Source organism: Myotis brandtii, unplaced genomic scaffold (genome assembly GCF_000412655.1).
Source record: "Myotis brandtii unplaced genomic scaffold, ASM41265v1 scaffold165, whole genome shotgun sequence".
Taxonomy (NCBI): domain Eukaryota; kingdom Metazoa; phylum Chordata; class Mammalia; order Chiroptera; family Vespertilionidae; genus Myotis; species Myotis brandtii.
Window position 1 is genome coordinate 2,877,673 of NW_005356042.1, and position 22,495 is coordinate 2,900,167.

The 22,495-nt window shown below is 44.8% G+C and overlaps 1 protein-coding gene across 1 annotated transcript in view; it reads right to left on the reverse strand.

The window, feature by feature from the left end:
- Nucleotides 1–22,495, reverse strand: part of WDR88 (WD repeat domain 88) — a 36,561-nt gene that overhangs the window by 4,955 nt on the left and 9,111 nt on the right. Inside the window, exons 2-9 of the mRNA XM_005862669.2 lie at nucleotides 20,038–20,148; nucleotides 18,560–18,648; nucleotides 17,934–17,997; nucleotides 15,985–16,123; nucleotides 13,033–13,162; nucleotides 9,441–9,628; nucleotides 7,639–7,721; nucleotides 4,924–4,992 (exon numbers count right to left, since the gene is read on the reverse strand). Of these exons, the coding sequence (XP_005862731.1) occupies nucleotides 4,924–4,992; nucleotides 7,639–7,721; nucleotides 9,441–9,628; nucleotides 13,033–13,162; nucleotides 15,985–16,123; nucleotides 17,934–17,997; nucleotides 18,560–18,648; nucleotides 20,038–20,148 (873 nt within the window). The remainder of the gene's footprint in view (nucleotides 1–4,923; nucleotides 4,993–7,638; nucleotides 7,722–9,440; nucleotides 9,629–13,032; nucleotides 13,163–15,984; nucleotides 16,124–17,933; nucleotides 17,998–18,559; nucleotides 18,649–20,037; nucleotides 20,149–22,495) is intronic.

Consider the following 22,495-nt stretch of genomic DNA (forward strand, 5'->3'; position numbering starts at 1 on the left):
GAGCCGCAGTTTGCCAACCACTGCACTAACTGATCCTAAAATCCATATGATGGAAATTCGGACCTAGAATAGCCAAAACAATCTAGAACAAGAAGAACAACTTTGGAGGATTCAAAACTTACTACAAAGCTAGTTATCAAGACAGGGTAGGTCAAGCATAAGAAATAGAAACATAAGTCCATGGAATAGAACTGAGGCCCAAAATATTAGTAAACCCTCACATTTATTGTCAGTTATTTTTGACCAGGGTTCCAAAACCTAAAACTAGAAGAACTAGAAAACTTAGAAGTAAACATAGGAGTAAATTTTTGTCACACTGGATTAGGCGGTCGTTTCTTAGATTTGACACCAAAACACAAGCAACAAAATACAAAATAGATAAGCTGGACTTCATCAAAATTTAAAACTTTTGTGCCTCTTTTTTTTTTTTTGGTTAATACTTTTGAGTATATGATTAAATTATACAATTTCCACTATTCACTATTTTGTATAAAGCCAGTTACAATACACACAATATTTCAAATGCAACAATATGTATCAAACTACACAGATCTGCAAAGTTTACATGCCATTATGAAGCTTGATCTTAAAAATACCTTCAGGAAAATAAACATTCAGATATGGCACCAAAAGCACAAGAAACAAGAGCAAAAATAAATAACTGGGACTATCTCAAACGACAAAGCTTCTGCACAGCAAAAGAAACAGTCAACCCTGGCTGGTGTGCTCAGGGGGTGGAGCACTGGCCTGCGCACCAAAGGGTCTCGGGTTCAATTCCAGAAAAGGGCATGTACCTCGGTTCGCTCTCCATCCTCCCCTGTTGGGCTCCTGTGGAAGACAACCAGTCGATGTGTCTCTCTCCTCTCTTTCTCTTTCTTTTTTTCTTACTCTTTCTCTTTTTCTCTCTCTTCCTTCCTCCCCCACTTCCTCCCTTCTTTCTACTCTATCTAAAAAGCAATGAAAAAACAATCCTCATGTGAGGATTAACAAAACAGAACAAAAAAAGAAACAATCAATAAAATGAAAATGAGGTCTGTGGACTGGGAGAAAATAATTGCAAATCATATATCTGATAGGGGATTAATATCCAAAATATATAAACACCTCATACAACTCAATAACAGAAAAACAAAAATTCCAATTAAAAAATGGGTAGAGGAACTGAATAGACATTTTTCCAAAACAGCCAACAGGTACATGAAAAGGAAAGGCTATCACCAAAATGACAAGAGGTAAGTGCTATGAGGATGTGGAGAAAAGGGAACCTTTGTGCACTATTGGTGAAAATGTAAGTTGATACAGTCACTATGGAAAACAGTATGGAGGTTCCTCAAAAAATAAAAAATTGAACTACCATATTACCCAGCAATCCCTTTTCTGGGTATATTTCCAAAGGAAATGAAAACAAGATCCCAAAGAGATATCTGCACTTCCATGTTCATTACAGCATCATTCATAATAGGCATGATATGGAAACACATCTTGGCTATTGTGTTTGTCAACAGATGAATGGATAAAGAAGAGGCGGCATGTAGATACAATGGAATATTGTTCAGCCATGAGAGAGAAGAAAATTCTGCCATTTGCAACAACATGAACAGACCTTGAGGGCATAATGCTAAGTGACATAAGTCAGACTGAGAAAGACAAACTGAGTGATTTCACTTATAGTGATATCTAAAGAAGCCAAATTCCTAAAAGCAGAGTAGATTAGTGTTTACAGGGGGTTGGGGATAGAAGAAATAGGAGATGTTGGGCCGTAGCCGGCTTGGCTCCATGGATAGAGCATTGGCCTGTGGTCTGAAAAGTCCCGGGTTCGATTCCTGATTAGGGCACATGCCTGGGTTGTGGGCTCAACCCCCAGTGGGGGTTGTGCAGGAGGCAGCTGATCAATGATTCTCTCTCATCATTGATTCTTTTATCTCTCTCTCCTCCCTTCTTCTCTGAAATCAATAAAAATATATTAAAAACAAAAAAGAAGAAGAAATAGGAGATGTTGGTCAAAGAGTACCAACTTCCAGTTATAAATTGAATAATGTTGGGTAATCTAATGTACAGCTTGGTGATTATAGTTAATAATACTGTATTATAAACTTGAAACTTGATTAAGAGTATAAATCATAAATGTTCTCACCATAAAAAAGAAATGGTAATTATGCAACATGAAAGAGGTGTTAGCTAAGGCTATGGAGGTTATTATTTAACAATATATAAGTGTGTCAAATCAACAGATTATACACCATAAACTTATACAATGTTATATATCAATTATATCTCAATAAAGCTGAAATAAATAAATATAAGTAATAGTTAATTAATCAATCCTATTGTATTTATATTCTCTTTTTTATAAAGTCTTACATATATGTATCTTAAGAATATACAGCCTGACCGATGTGGCTCAATGGTTGAGCATTGACCTATGAAACAGGAGGTCACAGTTCCATTCCAGGTCAGGGCACATGCCTGGGTTGCAGGCTCAATCCCCAGTAGGGGACAAGCAGGAGGCAGCTGGTCAATGATTCTCTCTCATCATGGATGTTTCTATCTCTTCTCCTCCATTACTCTCTGAAATCAATAAAAATATATTTAAAAAAAATAAGAATATACACTGAGCCCTGGCTGGTGTAGCTCAGTTTGTTGAGCATCATCCTGGTCAGGGCACATTTTGTCCCCGGGTCATGCGTATAGGAGGCAAGGAGTCTCTCTCTCCAATAAAGACTTTTTAAAAATCTAAATAAATTGCCGTATCCAAGGACAGAAAGAAAAATTATAAAATGTTTTATATTTTTCTTAAACATATTTGTTTAATTAGTCCTACTATTAATTACTACTAATTACTGCTAGTAGTTACTAGTCCTATTGTTGCTTTATTTAAATAAGAGCATTTATGTAACAGAAAAGTAAAACATAAAGAATAAAACATAATTTCAAATAAACACTCATTTTCCATATTTTGTTTTAATTTTTACTTTTTTCCACTTTCTTGAGTTATAACTGACAATCATTTTTCATGGCTTTCTTTGTTTGTTTCTTTCTTTGTTCTTTTAATCTTCAGCCAAGGATATTTTTCCATTGTTTTTTTTTTAATAGCAATTTTTAAAAATATGTTTTTATTGATTTCACCGAGAGGAAGGGAGGGGGAGAGAAAGATAGAAACATCAAGGATGAGAGAGAATCATTGATCAGCTGCCTCCTGCATGCCCTTCTGGGAATTGAACCCACAACCTGTGCCCTGACCAGGAATTAAACTATGGCCTCCTGGTTCCTGGGTCAACACTCAATCACTGAGCAACACCGGCCAGGCTCCATTATTTTTTTTAAAAGAGAGTGAAAGGGAGGGAGGAGGGAAAGAGAGAAAGAGAAACATCAATGTGAGAGACACACATTGATTGGTTGCCCCCCGAATGACCCCTGACCAGGGCTCAGATTGAACCTGCAACCCAGGTAAATGCCCTTGACTGGAAATCAAACCAAACCCTCAACCCTTTGGTGTGTGGACTGACACTCTAACCACTGAGTGACACAGGCCAGGGCATTTTTTCATGTTTTTATCTTATATAATAAAGGCCTAATATGCTAAGTGTCTGGTCATCTGGTCAGCCATTCAACCAATCAAAGCATAATATGCTAATGATATGCTAAGGCCACTCAACTGCTTGCTATGACATGCATTGACCACCAGGGGGCAGATAGTCAACCTGTCGACCAGTCGCTATGACATGCACTGACCAGCAGGGGGCAGACAGTCAACTTGTTGACCAGTCGCTATGACGAGCACTGACCACCAGGGGGAAGACGCTCCAACCAGCAGGTTAGCTTGCTGCTGGGGTCCAGCGGATCCGGGACTGAGCGAGAGATGAGCCAGACACGCTCTGGAGCCCTCCCGCAGTCCCTCCTTGGCCCCGATCATGCACCAGTGGGGTCTCTTGGCCTGGCCTGCGCCCTCTTGCAATCCGGGACTCCTCAGGGGATGTCGGAGAGCCAGTTTTGGCCAGATCCTGCAGGCCAGGCCAAGGGACCCCACCAGGCCTCTAGTATTAAAATAATAACACATAGCCCTGGTGTGGCTGGTGTGGCTCAGTTGGTTGGCCATTAGGACATGCACTGAAAGGTTGCTGGTTTGATTCCCAGTAGGACACATGCCTGGATTGGGGGTGCAATCCCCGGTAGTGGGTGTGTGTTCTCACATTGATATATCTCTAAAATGAATTTATTAAAAAAACTTTAAAAAATAAAATTAAAAAATGACACGGTTTTTCTGTCAGGCATGGCAGTATCCTGGGTTGAAAAAAAAAATCTTTAAAAAATAAAATTAAAAAATGACACATACGGTTTTTCTGTCAGGCATGGCAGTATCCTGGGTTGATACTGCCCGGGCAGAGTCTTGTCCACAGTCTCATAGATTTAGAAACTCTCAGCTTAGAGAATGACATGTCTCTAATAAAGGTGGGGGGCAAGGTGACGCCCCACTTCTCTGGTCCTCACACCTGGAGGACAGCCCTCAGGATATCCTGGGCTAGTCGCTATGTGCCACTGAAATGGGAATCCCAGGATGCAGTGAGGTAGGGAGGGAAGACACCTGGGACCTCAGGGTGATCTCTGCTCCTTGTCTGCAGCCGATGCCTCCCCCTCCAAGGCTCTGGTTGGCTTTACCACTTACCAGTCTGTCCAGGCCCTTGTTCCGATAAAACTCAAATGCCAGTGGTGCAGACCCAGAAATACCTGGCAACTCCCCACATGAGGGGCAGAGGAACTTCCTTTCCCTGTGCATGCAGCTCCCTGGAGGGGGACGGCCTGGCCAGGTGTGGCCCTCAAACTGAGCCTGCCCAAGAATTTTACTGGACAATAGCATTTCTCCTATCACCAATTCTCACAAATGCAATAGAGATTTTAGGTCACTCAAAGGTTGGCCACTTTTACCTTTGAAGCAGACAGGATCCATTTCTTGTTGTTGCTAATGGCAACATCCATCACCCAGTCATTATGGCCCTGTGGAAAACAGAATTTTAACAAGGATCTAGAACAGTGGTTCTCAACCTTCCTAATGCTGCGACCCTTTAATACAGTTCCTCATGTTGTGGTGACCCCCAACCATAAAATTATTTCCGTTGCTACTTCATAACTGTAATTTTGCTACTGTTATGAATCGTAATGTAAATATCTGATATGCAGGATGTATTTTCATTGTTAGAAATTGAACATAATTAAAGCATAGTGATTAATCACAAACACAATATGTAATTATATATGTGTTTTCCGATGGTCTTAGACGACCCCTGTGAAAGGGTCGTTCGACCCCCAAACGGGTCACGACCCACAGGTTGAGAACCGCTGATCTAGAAGAAAGGTTTTATAAGAACAACAAAAACAAACAAAACAAAAAAAATGAAGAACCCAATGTTGCTTACATTTAAGAGTAACTACTAGTAATTGTGCTTCCCTGGTTTCGCCAAGGACATTTAAGGTGGAACACAGAATGTAAAGGCTTGTGGAACACATGTATGTCTTTTTTATTTTCTTTATTTTTAGAGAGAGAAGAAGGGAGAGAGATAGAGATAGAAACATCGATGAAAGAGGAACATCATTGATTGGCTCCCTCCTGCACACCCCCTACTGGGAATTGAGCCCGAAACAGAGGCATGTTCTCTGACCAGAAATGGAATCTGTGACCTCTTGGTGCAGGGGGTGACGCTCACCCGCTGAGCCACACAAGCTGGGCCTTCGTGTGTTTTTTAAAAACAGGAGGACAGGAAAAGAATTATTGTATTCCCAGCTGGTGCCAGAGCACCTCTTGCAGGCTTTTGCTTCCTTTGTTCTAGGGAACACTACTCACAGGTCCAATTGGTGAGAGGGCTTTTGGCTTCAAGTGACTACAAACTTAAGCAAATGGGGGATAGTTTTCCTCAGATACAAAGGAGCTCAGAGGAGATGGACACCATTGCTGGCCAGACATTTGATGACGTCAGCTCTGTGTTAGCATCCTTATCACTCTTTGGCCTTTTTCTTCTGCAAAGAGGTGGACAGTGAGGCAACATGGTTTGGTAGAAGGACAGGGAACCAGAGAGAAGGTTAAACTGATGTGCATAACAAAAGGGCAGGAATTTGAGGGTGGAAGAATAGAGAGAGAGAGAGGAGAGGAGAGGAAAAGTGAGAACAAACTAACAGGAGGACAAAGGGACTTAATTTTAAGCAGATGAAAGAGGAACATCATTGATTGGCTCCCTCCTGCACACCCCCTACTGGGAATTGAGCCCGAAACAGAGGCATGTTCTCTGACCAGAAATGGAATCTGTGACCTCTTGGTGCAGGGGGTGACGCTCACCCGCTGAGCCACACAGGCTGGGCCTTCGTGTGTTTTTAAAAACAGGAGGACAGGAAAAGAATTATTGTATTCCCAGCTGGTGCCAGAGCACCTCTTGCAGGCTTTTGCTTCCTTTGTTCTAGGGAACACTACTCACAGGTCCAATTGGTGAGAGGGCTTTTGGCTTCAAGTGACTACAAACTTAAGCAAATGGGGGATAGTTTTCCTCAGATACAAAGGAGCTCAGAGGAGATGGACACCATTGCTGGCCAGACATTTGATGACGTCAGCTCTGTGTTAGCATCCTTATCACTCTTTGGCCTTTTTCTTCTGCAAAGAGGTGGACAGTGAGGCAACATGGTTTGGTAGAAGGACAGGGAACCAGAGAGAAGGTTAAACTGATGTGCATAACAAAAGGGCAGGAATTTGAGGGTGGAAGAATAGAGAGAGAGAGAGGAGAGGAGAGGAAAAGTGAGAACAAACTAACAGGAGGACAAAGGGACTTAATTTTAAGCACAGGGCAGTTGAACATTGAGTTTTAAGCCATTTATTTGCTGTGATATAAACTCCTTTTGCCCCTCCAAATGCTCGGAGAAGAAAGCTCAGGCAGACCAGCCATGGGAGGCTGAATGTTGTGATGATCAAGGGGACATCGTCTACATTTGGTCACAGGGAACAGAGAGACCCAGACTCATGGATGCAAGCATTCCCAGCCAAAGGTGCTATGAAATCATAGGATCGAGGAGTATGCAGACATCTTAGGGTGGAACAGCGGCAATGAAGGAGCTGGTCCTGGGACCACCGACCTCTGGAATCTGGCCATGTTGGATAATCCATGCCCTTATTATAGAGCTACTCTGAGTGGAGTCTTCTCTAACTTGCAGCCAAAAGCACCCAATTTTGGAGCCCACAGCTTTCTGTGAGCACCTCACTGTGGCATTCAGCCTTCTGCACAGTAATTTCTCTTGTTCTTAAACACTTTCCCATCTCTGAGTTTCTGCATCTGCTTTTCCGTCTGCCTGGAATTCCCTCCCACAAGAGCCTCACTCATCCAGTCCTTCCTTGCCATCTGTTTCTCAGCTCAAAGGCCACCTTCTCCATGAGGCCCTCCCTTCCCACCCACCAAGGATTGTCCCTGCAGTCCGTTTCTACCACATCGCCCATTGTGGTTTCTCCACTTCACTCACGCTGTTGATGATTTGCTTGTCCTTCCCCACAGGGGTATCAGCTCCACAGGCGACATCTAGGTCTGCTGTGCCCCCAGCATCCACCACCCCGCATGGAATGACTAAGGAACAGAGCTCAGATGCTCTATCTGATGCTGGCATTGGTACCTTCAAGGAGTGCTTCAGGTAGCCTTCTCCGACATCCCAAATAGCCACAGTCTTGTCGAACCCTCCAGACACGAGAAAAGATGCTGCAACACAAAATCAGAGTCTCAAGGGGTCATCTTCCCCAGCCAACTGCTTCCTCCTGTGGGAGGTCCAAGCGGGTGTGAGGCTGCGTCAGTGAGGTGCCTCATGGCTCACTCTGAAGAGACTCTGACCCTTCCTGATGGTTCAACCCCAATTACAGTTGATTCTCATTACTAATGGTAGCTATATTCTGTCAAGTCATTGCAAACACTGAATTTGCAAATACTGAACCATTGTTCTTAAGGGAAATACAGAGTTAGGTTCCTGTGAGCTTCTGGTCACATTTTCTTAACTGATCAATACATAACCTTGTTTTATGTCAGTTTCTGTTTAAAGACACCTTATTTATATATATTGTTTAGTCATTAGAATTGAATTCATGGCCATCAGTTCTGTAACTCTTGCCTGAATGAAGCTTCTGTAACATGTGTTTTCCCCATAAGGCATATCGCAGCTTTGTCTCACTTAGGAACACTGGACAGCAGTGCAACCCTGTATTAGGGGTCTGTCTTAAACAGTAACTCACCAACTAAAAGCTCAAATTGTGAAACGTGTCACTAAATAGACCACAAAAAGTACACAGTATGATAAGAGAGATGAAACAAGAAGGCCACGAGTCACCTTGTTCAACTTCAGCTGGGAATGCATGCACAGGCTAACTCAAGCTCCCTGCTGCAATCCACATATCCACGAGTGACCACAAAAGTGCCAGGGTTACAAATAAATTTTAGCCTGTAATTTACAAAGATGAAATCTGCAAATAGCAGCGATTGACTGTGCAACTCTGAACCCAATAAAGCCAAGGATAGAAACTGGCAGGGCACCTCGTAGTGGGGTCTGACTTTCACAGAGGCTGCTTCTGAAGAGGAAAAGTTATTCAGAAAAACCCTTGCATTTCTCAAGTGAGACTGTGATTGTGTGGGTACTGACTGGGTGCTCCCCACACACACTCCATGAAGATGGAGGAGTTTAACCTTTGGCTCCTGGGTCTCAGGAGCAGTCACTCCCCCACGGGGGTTAGCTGCCATGGCAGCTTATTGTCATTGCCCCTTTATCTGGAAATAGCTTCCCAATTTCCCTCACCTATTATCAGTCCTTCTGCTTCAGAGTGTACTAACCTTAACCTCTAACTCTGGAGATGGACAAGTCACTCAGACCAGGCCAATCAGTACCTTTCATCCCCTGCTAAAGTGATTGGTTCAGAGATGGGCATGTGACCCATGCTGAGCCAATGGGAGTCTTTCGTGGGACTTGTGCTGGGACCATCAGAGGGAGTTTCTTTCTCCAGGAGTGCCAGCAGCCAGAACCGCTGTTGGCCTGAACCACCTGGGGCCACTTTGCCTATTTGGGGAAAAATACCAATACAAGAAAGAAGCTGATCTAAGTAGAAGAGTTGGCTCCCTGGCAACATAGTCTGAGTGTCTGGACCCAGCCACATCTCAAGTGAGACCAGACCCTAGACTTTCCCATTACAGGAGTTAATTTCTTTTGCTACTAACACCACATTGAACTGAGTTTCTATCCCTTACAAACTATGTCTATGAATCTCTCTCTTGCCTTTTTTGTTGTTGTTGTTGTTCTTGTGGAAAAGAAATCTACCCTCACTGCCAACAGCATTGAAAATCAACTCTGTGCTGAGGAAAGTTCACATGAATGAAACATGAGGAACCCTGCCCAGCATTCCCACAGGTGCAGAATCCTCCTAAGTGTGTATTACTCACTGTCTCTGGCAAACTGGCAGGAACTCACAGAACCTTCATGGCCATGCATCAGAGTTGCACAGGCTCCCTGGTTTCGAAACTCCCCTGTATGGACGTTCCATATTTTTAAGGTTTTATCCCAAGAACTTGTACACAGGAAATGGCCACTAAAGGTAAAACAGCAGCTTGATACTGCATTGTCATGTGCCCTGAAACAGATGGAAGGGTGCACATGTTAGCACTTGGCTCCTACAAAATCTGATGGCCCACCTACATGGGGGGAGGGTGAAGGGAGAGGGCATTGGAGCTGATGCCCTGTGACCTATGAACTTCATTCCTGTCTACAATGGTCCAGACAGTAATTGCTCTAACTATGTCTCACTATTCCGGGATTTCTCCATCATGGCAATACTGACATTTTGTACTGAATAACTCATTGTGATAGGGAACTGATTTGTACATTGTAATATGTTGGGTGTCATCCCTGGGCTCCACCCACTAGATGCCAGTAGCCCTCACACCTAGTTGTGACAACAAAACTGGCTGCATACACTGCCAAGTGTCCACTGGGGTCCAACTGCCCCTGCAGAGAACCGCTGCACTGTTCAGAGCTGCTTGGGGCTTGAGGACAAAGAGCAGCTGGAAAAGCTGTGGGGATGGTTAAGGGACTAACAGCCGTCAGGCCTGGTGCTGGATCACATGGCTCTCCCGTTCACCCTCCTCCTCCTCTCCCTCCAGGACCTGGAGGCTTGGCTAGTCTCCCCAGCCCCCCTGCCCCACCCCCTCCCACTCACTCCTCTTTACCCCAACTGCTCGCTCTCTTTCTCTTTTTCTCCCTCTCTCTTTGTCTGTCTTCAGTGTCATTAAAGCATATTGTAATGTTGTGCATTTAATTACTATAGTTTTGGGCTATCCATTCTCAATTTTTAAATGTCTTCTTGTTTTGAAAAAAGAAATCTGTGAGCACTTTGCTGCTTTTTTGTTGTTGTTTGTAATCCTCAAAGTATTTTTCCCATGATTCTCATCTCCTGTTATAGACAGAGTTTTCAAGCAAATCTATGAACATAAATGAGCATCTCTGAGTAGCCTGGATCATAAAATCAATCCTTCCCCCTGAGGAAAGGGTTGGACAAAACTAGTGCTCAGGTCAGAATTTTGGACTCTGTTTCAGTTCTTTGAAATGCGCAAACTGAGCAAGATCAAGGGCGTGGTGGGGGCATGGGGAGGAGTCAACTTCCCAGCGGCATTCAGGGTAAAACTTTCCAAATTCCTGTGCCTATTGGGCTGAGAGCCATCTCGGCATCCAGACACTCTCGTTGGGTTTAAACCTGGAGATGGAAAATAAAGGCCGCCCCAGAGTCTGGACACTGTCACTGGGGCTCAGACCAGGGCTACATCTATTTTCCAGGATGGGTTCTCATTTCAAACAAATTCCACTTCTCATCAAAGCCCATTTTTCTTAGTACCAATGTTTGGGGGAAGTGCTTGTGTTGCACGTGCATGTCTGGACAAGATGGAGTCAATGCACTTCTCTCTATTCCTCCTGTGCAGCACAGAGAACAACAGAAGACTGGAGGGTGGAGAAAAGAAGGCAGACAAGCCAGGACTCTTGGGACCAAAGGGGGGCGTGCTGTGAGGCCCTAGGGTTTTCCTTTTGCTTCATATATCCTGGACTGGGCACTGGAAAACCTGTAACAACAACAACAAGGCAAGGGCGAACAAAGGAAAGGCCTCCAAATGAACGCCTTCTCCCTAGCCAAAGGCAGAGCCTGAGAAAACAGAATACCTTTAGACAATACCCACCTTACTCCAGCCAAATATCTTGGGGGAAACTGCAGTCCCATCCCTACCTCTTTTAAGTAGCCATGCTTTGATGGGCCCTGGCTGGGTGGTTCAGTTGGTTGGAGTGTTGTCCCACGCACCAAAAGGTCGCGGGTTCAATTCCTGATCAGGGCACATACCTAAGTTTTGGGTTTGTTTGAGGCACATACAGAGACAATGAACTGATGTTTTCCTTTCACCTCCCTCACTTTCTCTCTCTCTCCCTTCCCCTCTCTCTAAAAATAAATTAGCCTAGCCAGTTTGTTCAGTGGTTAGAGCACCAGCCCACAGACTGAAGGGTCATGGGTTCGATTCCGAACAAAGGTATGTACCTTGGATGCAGGCTCGATCCCCGGCCCCAATTGGGGCATGTGCAGGAGGCAACCAATCAATGTGTCTCTCTCACATCAATGTTTCTCTGTGTCTCTGCCCCTCCCTTCCCCTCTCTCTCAAAATCAATGGGGGGGGGGGGGGGGAAAAACCCCCAGGGGGGGATAAAAAAAAAATTAGAAAAAAAATCCTCTGGTGGAGATTAAATTTTTTTTAAATGTTTTGATGGGCAATTATAATCACGCTTGAAACAAACAAAAAGATAGAAATCCTCAGGCCCCCCCCCAAAAAAAGAATCGAAGATCTAAAGACTGATCAAATGGAAATTTCAGAACTGAAAAATACAGTAACCAAAATTAAAAACTCAATGGGGAGGACAGAGAAGAGCATTAGTAACTATGAAGGCGGACAATATAAATTAACCTATCAAAAAAAATGGGGGGAAAAAACAGAACCTCAGGAACCTGTGGGATTATAACAAAAATATCTAAGCATTTGTTTCACCAGGGTTCCAGAAGGAAAGGAGAAAGAGAGTGGGGCTGACAAAGTAATCAGAGAAATTACATCTGAAATGTTACCATATTTGGCAAAACACATAAACCTATAGATTCAAAAATATATAATTCCAAATAGAATAAATTCAAAGAAATCTATACACAGACACATCATAATTAAACTTCTGAAAAGTGAAGACAGAGAAAAAAATCTTGAAAGCAGCGAGAGAGAAATGACACCTCACCTAAAAGGGGGAAGCAATTTGAATGACAGTGGATTTCTATCAGAAACCACGGGAGCCAGAGAAAGTGACATGACAGTTTTTACATGCTGAAAGAAAAAACTTGTCAACCCAGATTTATGTATCCAGCAAAAATAGCCTTTGGGAATGGAGAGGAAATCAAGACATTTTCAGATTAAAGAAAACTAAGAGAATTTATGGCCCTCAGACCTACCCTAAAAGAATGTCTAAAGGAAGTTTTTCTAAACAGAAAGAAAGCAGTAAAAGAAAGAAACTTGGAACATCAGGAAGGAAGACAGAACATAGTAAGCAAAATATGGGTAAATATAGTAGACTTTCCTTCTCCTCTTGAGTTTTCTCAGTTATGTTTCACAGTTGAAGCAAGTGTGTGTGTGTGTGTGTGTGTGTGTGTGTGTGTGTGTGTGTGTAACAAAATATTTATGTTTACTACTTGCAAACGTTAAAATCAGTTAAGATTATGTTGGCTCCCAATGAGACAAATGCACCCAAAGTCTGTCCCATCCCACAGGCTGGTGGTTTCCCCGGCCTGCCCTCCGCCTTCCCTTTTCCCCTCTGCAGCCTCTTCATAGCTGCCCAGGAGATGCCCAGCATGGATGCTGGCTAACAAGCCGAAGGTATGCAGGCCAAACCCAGGAGGGCATGAATGGGGACCCTGCCCCCTCCCTGCTGCAGGATGCTGCCCGGCTTCCTGGGGCCCCTCCTCACGTGTTGATGGTGAGCAGGGTGGCCTGGGATGTAATATCCCAGATCTTGACGCTCTTGTCCAACGAGACAGAAGCCACCTTCTGGCTATCAGGGTCGAAGCAGCAGCCTGTGACTGATCTTTTGTGATGATCTGCGGCACAGAGAAAGGTCTCATTATCCATGTTCCACATCCTGAGCCACTTGCTTCTCATGGCCCAGAGGCTCATACTACTCCCCAACAGTGACAACAGTCCAGAAACACCATTCCAGTTCTCACACATTCCTGAATGCCTACCACATGTGCCAGGCTTTGAACAAGGAGCACAGCCTATCTGCTCCCTGTCCCAGCAGAGCTCCCAGTCTGATGGGGATTCACCCTTGAGTGGGCCATGCCCCGCAGCATGCCAGGGGCCATGAGAGGAGGGAGAGGTATCTCACAGCTCCTGGCCAGCATAAGTCTGGCCCAGCCTGGGGCAGCCCTGAGAGGTCGAGGAAGGCCCAGAAGTTGTCAAGGGAAGCAGGACAGGAAGAGTGCTCCAGGTAGAAGGAACAGCATGAGCAAAAGCTTGGAGGTGGGACAGGGCATGGAGAAGCATGGTGAGCAACTAGAACCCAGAGTGTGAGGAGAGGTAGAGTAGGATGTGACACATTAAGGGAAAGATACAAGCTGTGAGGCACTGTACATATATTGGGTCCACATTGCTAAAAACAGACATAAAGCACATACAGGAAATAACACTGTGTGTGCAAACACACACACACACACACACACACACACACACACACACACACACACAGTTCAGGAAGGCCACGCAGCAACATCCTATCTAATAATAGACAAACATGGTAATTAACCGTACCTTCACTACCATCGCCATTGGCTGATCAGCGTGATATGCAAATTAACTGCCAACAAAGATGGCGGCTAATTCGCATATTGCAGGCAGGGCGGGACACTAGGAGCCGCCATCCAGGCCCCTGTGTGTGACCCCAGGAGCCGCCGGAAAGCCAGGCCGCAGGCAAGGCGGCCCCCTGGGACCCAGGAGCCCATCGGCGAGGTCTACAGGCGAAGCAGCGATCAAGCTATGAGGGGGAGGATGGGGGGCAGAAGGAGCTACAGGAGCAGCTCTGGCTGGAGACTGAAGACTCTGGCCGGAGTGAGGAGCAAAGATTGAAGGCTCCAGCCGCAGCAAGGACTGTGTCCAGAGCGAAGATGGAAGGCAGTGGCCAGAGTAAAGGTCTGGGTCCCGGGTGCCAGAGGAAAACTGGTGCTGGCAGCCAGGGGAAAGAAGGCCTATTGCACGAATCTTTGTGCAACGGGCCTCTAGTATTGTTTATAATAGGCATCTCTGGGGAGGAGACAGGACAGGTACAACAGTCTTTAACTTTTGACTTTACACATCAAATTTTATTACAAAGATTATGTATTTTATGTATTTTTTAACTATTTATTTTGCTACTAGAGGCCCGGCACACAAAAATTTGTGTACTCGGGGGGGGGGGGTCCCTCAGCCCGGCCTGTGCCCTCTCGCAGTCTGGGACCCTCAGGGGATGACCTCCTGCTGGCTTAGGCCCGCTCCCCAGGGGATTCGGCCTAAGCTGGCAGTCAGACATCCCTCTGGCAGCCTGGCAGCCCTCTGGGGATGTCCACTTGCCAGCAGGGAGCAGGCCTAAGCTGCAGTCGGACATCCTTAGCGCTGCTGAGGAGGCAGGAGAGGCTCCCACCACCACCGCTGTGCTGGCAGCCATCAGCCTGGCTTGTGCCTGAGCAGAGCTCTCCCTGAGGGAGCGCACTGACCACCAGGGGACAGCTCCTGCATTGAGCGTCTGCCCCCTGGTGGTCAGTGTGTGTCATAGTGACCAGTGATTCCTAGTTGTTCTGCTGTTAGGGTCAGTTTGCATATTACCCTTTTATTATATAGGATAGAGGCCTGGTGCATAGGTGGGGGCCGGCTGGTTTGCCCTGAAGTGTGTCCCGTATCAGGGTGGGATCCCCACTGGGGTGCCTGGCCATCCTGGGTGAGGGGCTGATGGCTGTTTTCAGGCTGGCCAAGCCCTCTGGTGACGGAAGCTCCCAGCCTCTCCTTTTTTTCTTTTTCTTTTTTATTCTGAGATTTATTTACCTTCTATCATTGAAACTTTGTAGCCTTGAGTGGAGCTCAGAGCCAGCCAGGGTGGGCGGGAAGCTTGGCTTCCTCCATCACCAGGGGTAACCCAAGCCTCCTGCTCACTCCAGCTCTGTGGCCACGGCTGGCTGAAAGCAGGTATCTGGGGTTTATTTATCTTCTATAATTGAAACTTTGTTGCCTTGAGTGGAGCTCAGAGCCGGCTGTGGCAGGGGGGAAGCTTGGCTTTCTCCATCATTGGAGCAATCAAACCTCCTGCCCGCTCCAGCTCTGTGGCTGCCGGCCGCCAACTTGGTTGGGTTAATTTGCATATAGTCACTCTGATTGGCTGGTGGGCATGGCTTAAGGCGTAGTGAAGGTACGGTCGATTTGCATGTTTGTCTTTTATTAGATTAGATAACTGTCAACTAACATGCAGTTACAAGGATAACATGAAGAGATCCTGTACGCACAGTTTCCCCCAATGGTAGCATCTTGCATAATGATATATCACAACCAGGAAATTGACATACAATAATTATTATTTTAATATTTAGAAAGTAGAGCAAAACATTAAGAAGGCTGAGCTTCCATTCAATAGGAGGTTGGGCTTTAAATGTCTACGTGAGGTTGAAGCAGAACATTGTTTCATTTATTACAAGCACAAACTGAACGAAAAAGTTTAACTGATGAGGACCAGTCTTGGTATTAACAGACAGTGTTTTTAGCAATCCGTGTCCCATCTTTAATTATGTGGCTCATATTATTACAGTTTCACCAAATAAAGCAATTGAAAGTCGGTCAGTCAAGTGACAAGCAGCTGTTACCATGGCCGACAGAACAGAGCAGGGAACCCATGCAAACTCACCTTTGACGTGTGCCACAGTCATGGCATTTCTTGCGTCTGTTATACAGATTCCGTGATCCACATCCAAGCCCGAGACCACATATTTACCGTCAGGAGAAAAGTTACAGGAGGTGATGAAGCCTTCATGCCTGATCTTCCACTGAAATAGGGCAAGGATTAACAAGTTGTTTTCTCTCTAGCCCAGCTGCTCAGTAGAGCTTTCTGTGACGATAAAAGTGTTCCATCTATATGCTGTCCAATATCCTAGCCACTGGCTACATGTGGCCCTTGAGCACTTACAGTGGGAGAGTACAAATAAGAAACTGAATTTTTAAGTTCACTTGGTTTTAATTAATAAGTGTAATTAATTAATCTATGTCCAGGATTGATGAACAAGGGCAGGGAGAACACCCAGCAGAACCGGCAGCGAGGTTCTAGTAATGGCCAACTTTATCCCTGTCCATTTTGGCAAAGAAAGCATCCAAATTAGGAAAACTGGCTGGAGGCAAGAACAGGAAATTTACAAGAGAAGAAGTAAACATTTGATAAAATGCTCAAAGGTCAATGGTAGTCTCATTTTCACCTACAAAACTGGTTAGGTTTTTTTAAATTATGATATCTGATATGTGAAGGTGGGAGACAGGGTGCTCTCCTCCAGTGCCAAGCGTATGAGTTGGCACAGATTTCTGGAGAGCAATTTTAAAAAGCACCATGTTTCTGTACCAAATTAGTAATAAAATCCAGCTCTGTATCCAAAAAAATATTGCTGCATATGTATAAAAATTATATGCAAACTTTCCTCGTTGTATCATTGTTTATGACGAGTGAAAGCAGCCGATGCCCTGTACCAGGGAATGGTGGAGCACAGCATGACCTATTTGTCCCATGGAATCCACACACCCATTAAAAAGCATGATGCTGATGTGTACTGAAATGATACTACGTTGTTAACAGAACATATTTGTCTGTGTTCCTATGTAAACATATGTAAACATAGGAAAAGAGACAACAAAATGTTAACTATAATCTCTGGGGGTTTTAAGGTTTTTAATTTTGGGTTGTTGTTTTTTTTTTATCTTGATTTGTCTTTGTAAAAAAAGTTTACAATGAATATAAACTGACCTTTGCACTAAGAGAAAGATTGTTTATTTATTATTTTTTAATCCTCACCCGAGGATATTTTTCCATTGCTTTTCAGAGAGAGTGAGAAGAAGATAGGAGGGGAGGAAGAGGAGAGAGAAAAACATTGATGTGAGAGAGACACAGGGATTGGTTGCCTTCCCTACGCCCCCTAACCAGGGCCAGAGATAGATCCTGCACCCCAGGTATGTGCTCTTGATCGGGAATCAAGCTCGGGCCCCTTCGGTGTGAGGGCTGACATTCTAATCACTGAGCAACACCAGCCTTGGTGAAAGATTGTTTTTTCCAGGGGAGAAAAGAGGAGGAAGGGAGAGGAGAGGCGATGAGGAGCTGCTGGGGGAAGGGCACTGGGAAAGGGATAGGAGACCCTGACGAGATGCCTGAGCAGGGCCGGGCTGCTGGGGACTGGGCAAGAGAGAGGGGGGTCTCAGGGCAGTTTGGGTGATGGGTGGTGGCCTCTCCAAGATGGAGAACAGATGGGGAAAGGCCCAGACCCTTATGCTCTGGCCAAGGGGCCTTTTCCTCTGGCCTCTGTGCTACTTCTTGCCTCATCAAATCCCGATCTCACAGAGGAGGGCCTCTTTCCCTCAGCCTGAAATGCCATGACCCGTTATCCCCACCCCCACCCCACTGGTATCCGTCCTTCAAGCAGAGTCCTGCTCCTGCCTGCTCCTGCGAGCTCTCCTTCCCCGATGCCCATGCTCCATCATCTTGGGTCCCTGAGAAAATTCTCTTTTGCTGGAAGACTGGCTTCTCTTCCCACCCCAAGGCTCCCTGAGGCCCGGCAAGACCCCATGCACCGACACCTCCACTGGGCAGGGCATGCTTACCAGCAGCTTGCCTGTTTCAAGGTCCCAGGTCCTCAGAGTTTTGTCATAGGCCGCCGCAGTAATTCTGGAATAACATGACAAGCACAGGGTCTTTATGACAGAGACAGTTATGCATGTGGTTTCCTCATAGAAAATTTTGATCATTTAGGACCAAGATTGCAAATAACACTGTAATCTCTCTAAAGATGCTCCAGGTGGGTTCTCACTGAACACAGAGAGAACCTGACACAAAAGCGCACCAGCACCACCTCTTCCTGCCTCACTCCCTCAGCCGCCCAGATCTGTTCTTTCGTGTTTAGGGCATCTCTTCTTCTAAGGCGATAGCTACAACTCACAAGGATCAATCACTTCTGCTCACATGTCTAATTTTTAAAAGAAAAAAAAAACACGTTGATAGCTCATTTCATTCTAAAATGTTTTATTGCACATTTAGTAAAACAATAAAAATGTACCTTTGCCTCATTATATTGCATGTTCCAAGGCAATTGTTGTCCACTACGTAAGATAAATTTCCATGAAAATTAAATTCCCACATTGTTTTTACTCAACTGTCCCTGGTGTGCTGCCCACTGGCCTGCCTTCTCACTCTCGCTGCTCCTGACCCGTGGGAAGGAAGCAAAGGTCACCTTCTGCTGTCAGCCGTGACACTGCACTCCAAAACAGGAGCTTTGGGCCCGTCGTCAAAATCCCGGATAATAGATCCATCCATAGCATCCTCAAATCAACAGGAGAGAGGGACAGAGAGCAAGAGGTCACTGAGGCACTGACTGAAGCTGTGGACTGAGTTCCACATCGGCCCTGAGCCTGTCTGTGACATCAAATCATGAGAACCACCTGCTCTATGACTCTCGTCCAGCTCAAAAGGGTGAAAGGACATCGTCCAGGGTCACACAGCGAGGGGGTCCCAAATGTGGGGCCTGAACCACTTGGACAGTTCCCAAACCCGCCTGCCTAGTCTTCCTGGCCTTGGTACCCACCAATGACAGAAAAGATGCTCCTCCAAGCTCTCCTCCACCGGTTACCTGAACCAGAACCCAGGAACCCCACCCCCTGCCCAAGGTGCAGGAACCATCCTTGACTCATTCCACCCTGTCCCTCTCCTGCCCTGAAGCTAGAGGAGATGATAAAACTCAGAGCTGACTGTCCTCCACCGTGTGCCCAGCTCCAGCCACACAGTCATCTGTGAGCATTGCCACCCCCAGCCCTGCTCCTGACTGATCAGCAATGCCCCTCAACAGACCTGCCAGGGTCTGCTGGCTCTGCCCAGAAGGCTTCAGAAGAGCTCTTGGCGGCCACCTCTCTGCAACCTTGTCTGATCACGACACACACCCCTGTTCCTCGTTCCCCTGCTTCCTGCACCTTGGATACTGATCTCAGGTCTGCCTCTCCCACCTTCCCATCATAAACAGATCCCAGGCCTGGCCACTTTTCTATCCTCTGTGACCAGCAAGGCCTGGCCATACCATCTCTGTGGATGGAACTCAGTTTTCCAAATAAGTGACCCAAAGAGATGACACAGCTCAGACCCCTAGACCAGGGGTGGGCAAACTTTTTGACTCGAGCGACCCAAAGAGATGACACAGCTCAGACCCCAGGTAGGCCCTAGACCAGGGGTGGGCAAACTTTTTGACTCGAGGGCCACAATGGGTTCTTAAACTGGACCGGAGGGCCGGAACAAAAGCATGGATGGAGTGTTTGTGTGAACTAATATAAATTCAAAGTAAACATCATTACATAAAAGGGTACGGTCTTTTTTTTTTTTTTTTTAGTTTTATTCTTTTCAAACGCGCGGGCCGTAGTTTGCCCACGGCTGCCCTAGACACACTGGGACTCTCCAACAAAAGGTGAGGCGCTCCCAGGCCAGTGGTCTCTATCCCCTGCTCCCACTGTTTCCAAACCAACAGTCTAACAGCTGCTACACTAACCTCATCTCTCTCCAGTGGCTTCACACTCATGTGAGCCCTGGTTTTTTTTCTCCTTCCTGCACTTTGCTCAAAAAGGCCTCCCCAAATCCTTGTGATCCTTGAGACCTGGACTTCAGCACTGGGGAACTCTCTACAAGAAGTAACGTAAGCTGACAGGATGCTTTGCTTCCACCACCTACCCACAGCTTCACGGTGTAGTCAAAGGAGCCACTGAGGAGCTTTGTGTCATTCACACAGAAGTGACAAGAACTCACAAGTTCCTGGTGTCCAGCCAGAATTTGAAATGGAATCTGGAAAAAAAAAAAAAAGATAGGCTGAGTGATTTCAGCAGGTTGCAGAATACAAGCTCAATATTTTAAAAATCAATTGTATTTCTATACATTTGCAGTGAACAATCTAGAAAAGAATTAAGAAGAAAATCCATTTATAAAAGCATCAAAATAGAATAAATTTAACAAAAATATATAATTTATACTCTGAAAATTGCAAAACATTGTTGAAAGAAATTTTTAAGAACACTTAAATAAGTGGGAAAACATCTTATGTTCATGGATTAGCAGAATTACTATAATTAAGATGAAAATACCCTTAAAAATGATTTACAAATTCAACACTAACCCATCAAAATCCTAGCTGAAATTGACAAGCTGATCCTAAAATTTATATAGAAATTTAAAAGAAGCAGAATAGCCAAAACAATCTTTAAAAAGAATAAAGGTGGTCCTGGCTGGGTAGCTCAGTTACTTGGAGCATTGTCATGATACGCCAAGGTTGCGGATTTGATTCCTGGTCAGGGCACATACAAGAGTCAACCAATGAGTGCATGAATAGCTAGAACAACAAATCAGTGGTTTTTTTCCTCTCCCTCCCTTCTTCCCTCTTCCTTCCCCCTGCCACTCCCTCCCTCCCTCCCTTCCTTCCTCCATCCCACCCTACTTCCCTCTTCCTCTAGAATCAATGAATGAAAGAAATTTGTTTTTTAATAAAAGGTGGAGGGCTCACAATTCCCAATTTTAAAACTTACTACATAAAAGTTACAACAATCAAGACAGTGTAGGACTGGCATAGGATAAACACATAGATCGATAGAATAGACTTGAGAATACAAAAATAACCCCTCAATTTTTTGGACAGTTGATTTTGACAAGGATGCCAAGATAATTAAAGATGGAGAGAGAATAGTCTTTTCAACACATGGTGCTGGGACAAGGAAATATCCACATGCAAAAAGAATGAAGTTGGACCTTTACCTGACACCATATACAAAATTAATTCAAAATGGATCAAAGACCTAAAATATGAGAGCTAAAACTACAAGGTTCTTAGAAGAAAATATAGGTATAAATCTCTATGAACTTGGATTAGGCAATGGTTTCCTAGACTAAAAGCACAAGCAACAACAACAATGATAAACTGGACATTACATTAATTTTAAAAAATTAAGAACTTTTGTGCTTCAAAACACATCAAGAAAGTGAAAAAATTAATGGAATGGAAGAAAATTTTTGAAAATCACACATCAGATAAGGAACTTATGTCTAGAATACATAAAGAACTCTTAACTCTCAACAATAAAGTACCCACACCACCCAGGAAGTGGTACAGTGTTAAGTGGTGCAGTGTTACTTGAAACTGAATTGGGGTTAACTGTAAATAGATATTGCAAACTCAGGGCAACCACTATTTTTTAAAAAAGTAAAACAAAACGAAACAAAAAACAACCCCACTACATCTGATATGCTAAGAAAGGAGAGAAAATGTAATCACATGCAATGCTCTATTAAAACCAGAAAACAAAAAACAGAAGAGTGGAAGCAAAAATAAGAATAGAAAACAAGAGTAACAAATAGAAAACAGTAAAAAATAGAGTATGTTAATCCAATGATACCAGTAATCACTTTGAACAGTCTAAATCCACAAATTAAAAGACAGAGATTGCCTGCCCAGCCGTGTAGATCAGTGGTTGTGTTGACCTGTGAACCAGGAAATCGCAGTTTGGTTCCCAGTCAGGGCACATGCCCACTTTGCAGTAGGGGGCATGCAGGAGGCAGCCAATCAATGATTCCCTCTCATCATCCATGTTTCTATCTCTTTTTCTCTCTCCTTCCCTCTCTGAAATCAATAAAATGTATTCAAAAGACAGAGTATCAAGATGGATCAAAAAACAAGATATAGACAGGAGAAACCAAGATGGCAGCATAGGTAAACACCGAAAATTGCTGCCTCGCACAACCACTTCAAAAATAGAACTAAAAGACAAAACGGACATCATCCAGAACCACAGGAAGGCTGGCTGAGTGGAAATTCTACAACTAGAAGGAAAGAGAAAAGCACACTGAAACTCAGAGAAGGTGCGGACTAAGTAAAGTGCAGAAGTACGGAGGCGCACGTGGAAAGGGCTGACAACTGAGGACGGGGTTGTCTTTTTCAATCGGGAGGGAGACACAAGCTTCCGACTGCTCTGAACTCTAATTCCGGGCGAGTCTCTGGGGACATATGGGGAGAAACTGGACTGTCTGGCATCAGTCGGAACTCGAGGGCAGCTTTCTCTCAGAGGTGCTTGCATCGATTACCAAGGGACACTGAGACCCGGGGCCTCTTAGGGCAGGGCTGAAGATCAGCCATAGCTGTTTGCTC